Raw genomic sequence first — 1,622 nt, 5'->3', positions numbered from 1 at the left:
ATATATATATATATATATATATATATATATATATATATATGTGTGTGTGTGTGTGTGTGTGTGTGTGTGTGCAGCGACATGGGTTGGAGGAGCCTTCGTTAATGGAACCGCCGAGGCCATGTTTACGAGAGGTTTAGCTTGGTGTCAAGTACCCATTGGATACAGCCTTAGTCTGATTTTCGGTACGTCGGAAATATTTAATATATACGAAAATGTTGCAATTAATGATTGCAGAAATAAATCTGGTTCTACTTTTAATAACGAACCCAAGGAACACATAAAAATCAATAAAAAATCAAAATAACTTTATTTTGATTCTTAACATCAATAAATAGTCAAATTGTGTAATAAAAAAATCATCATTTGACTTTCATGATATCATAATGAAGTCATTTTGACTTCTTTTGACTTAATGTATTCCTTGAGTTCTTGAGTAATGAAATCGCAAACAAATCGAAACTAATAACTCTCTTTAATTGTTCATATCTTCTATATCATTGATTTTCATATTAATTAATGTCGCATCCAACAATGAATTTATATTGTAGGCGCTATGCTCTTCGTGCGTCCGATGAGGAAGGCCGAGTATGTGACGATGCTGGATCCTTTTCAAGAACGATACGGCGCGGGCATCGGAGGCTTGCTCTTCCTTCCGGCGCTGTGTGGTGATCTGTTCTGGTGCGGCGCCGTTTTGAGAGCTCTAGGAAGCTCGCTCGCCGTCGTCGCAGGCGTTGATCCGAACATCAGTGTTTGCGCGTCCGCGCTCTTGGCGGCCATGTAAGGATAACGGAAGCAGTCACGTTCGATACCCTCGATATACGAGAGCTGTTTCTAAAGTTTTAGAAATTGTATGTACAATCGAATTGAAATTGAAAACATACATTGTGGTTTTTCAATATAGTTCCCATTTAACTTGAACACATTTTATCACAACTCGGAAACCATTTTTCTCTCTAAATCTTCTTAAAAAAATTTTTGAGGAGTATCTTTTATCCATCGATTTATAGCTCGCGTGATTCTTAGAACTTTGGAAACATATATCCTTTGTACATAACTTGTGAGACACGAGCAAGGTAAGAAATGCGATGTGTACTTTCAGATATACAGTCTTTGGCGGATTGTATTCCGTGGCGTGCACCGACGCCCTCCAACTGCTGTGCATTCTGCTGGGTTTAGTGATAGCTGCGCCGTTCTCCATGGTACATCCTGCAGTATCATTTGAAAATCATCTGACTCTGAGGGATTGGCTGGGACATGTGAAGAATGAGGACATGGGCGAATGGGTGGACGGCATGCTGTTGCTGGTGTTCGGTGGTATACCTTGGCAGGTAATTTGATTCTTCAGATGGATGACAATAAAGTTCAAATTATTATCTGCAAGATTATTCGAAATAGAATGAATTGTACTTAAAATCTTATAATGCTATTATAAAAAAGAACATGTCGTTTTAAGAAAATTACTAAAGAACTGATCTTCTTTGTTATTTATTTTACTTATTCGTTGGAACGTATAATAATTTAATGTCGCAGCAAGTTTATATTGTTAACACACTTTTAGGCATTCTACTTTTTCTTCAAGCTTTATCCTTATATCCCTTATAAAAATTATATTAGTACTGGCC

General features: G+C 37.2%; 1 protein-coding gene across 1 annotated transcript in view; it reads left to right on the top strand.

Annotated features, from left to right (window-relative positions):
• LOC105617437 (high-affinity choline transporter 1-like) overlaps positions 1 to 1,622 on the top strand; it is a 10,433-nt gene that overhangs the window by 2,269 nt on the left and 6,542 nt on the right. Inside the window, exons 2-4 of the mRNA XM_012198991.1 lie at positions 75 to 182; positions 549 to 777; positions 1,100 to 1,328. Of these exons, the coding sequence (XP_012054381.1) occupies positions 75 to 182; positions 549 to 777; positions 1,100 to 1,328 (566 nt within the window). The remainder of the gene's footprint in view (positions 1 to 74; positions 183 to 548; positions 778 to 1,099; positions 1,329 to 1,622) is intronic.

Source organism: Atta cephalotes (assembly GCF_000143395.1).
Source record: "Atta cephalotes unplaced genomic scaffold scaffold00013, whole genome shotgun sequence".
Lineage (NCBI taxonomy): Eukaryota > Metazoa > Arthropoda > Insecta > Hymenoptera > Formicidae > Atta > Atta cephalotes.
Note: the sequence above shows the minus strand (reverse complement) of the source record. Positions and strands in the feature narration are given on the sequence as shown.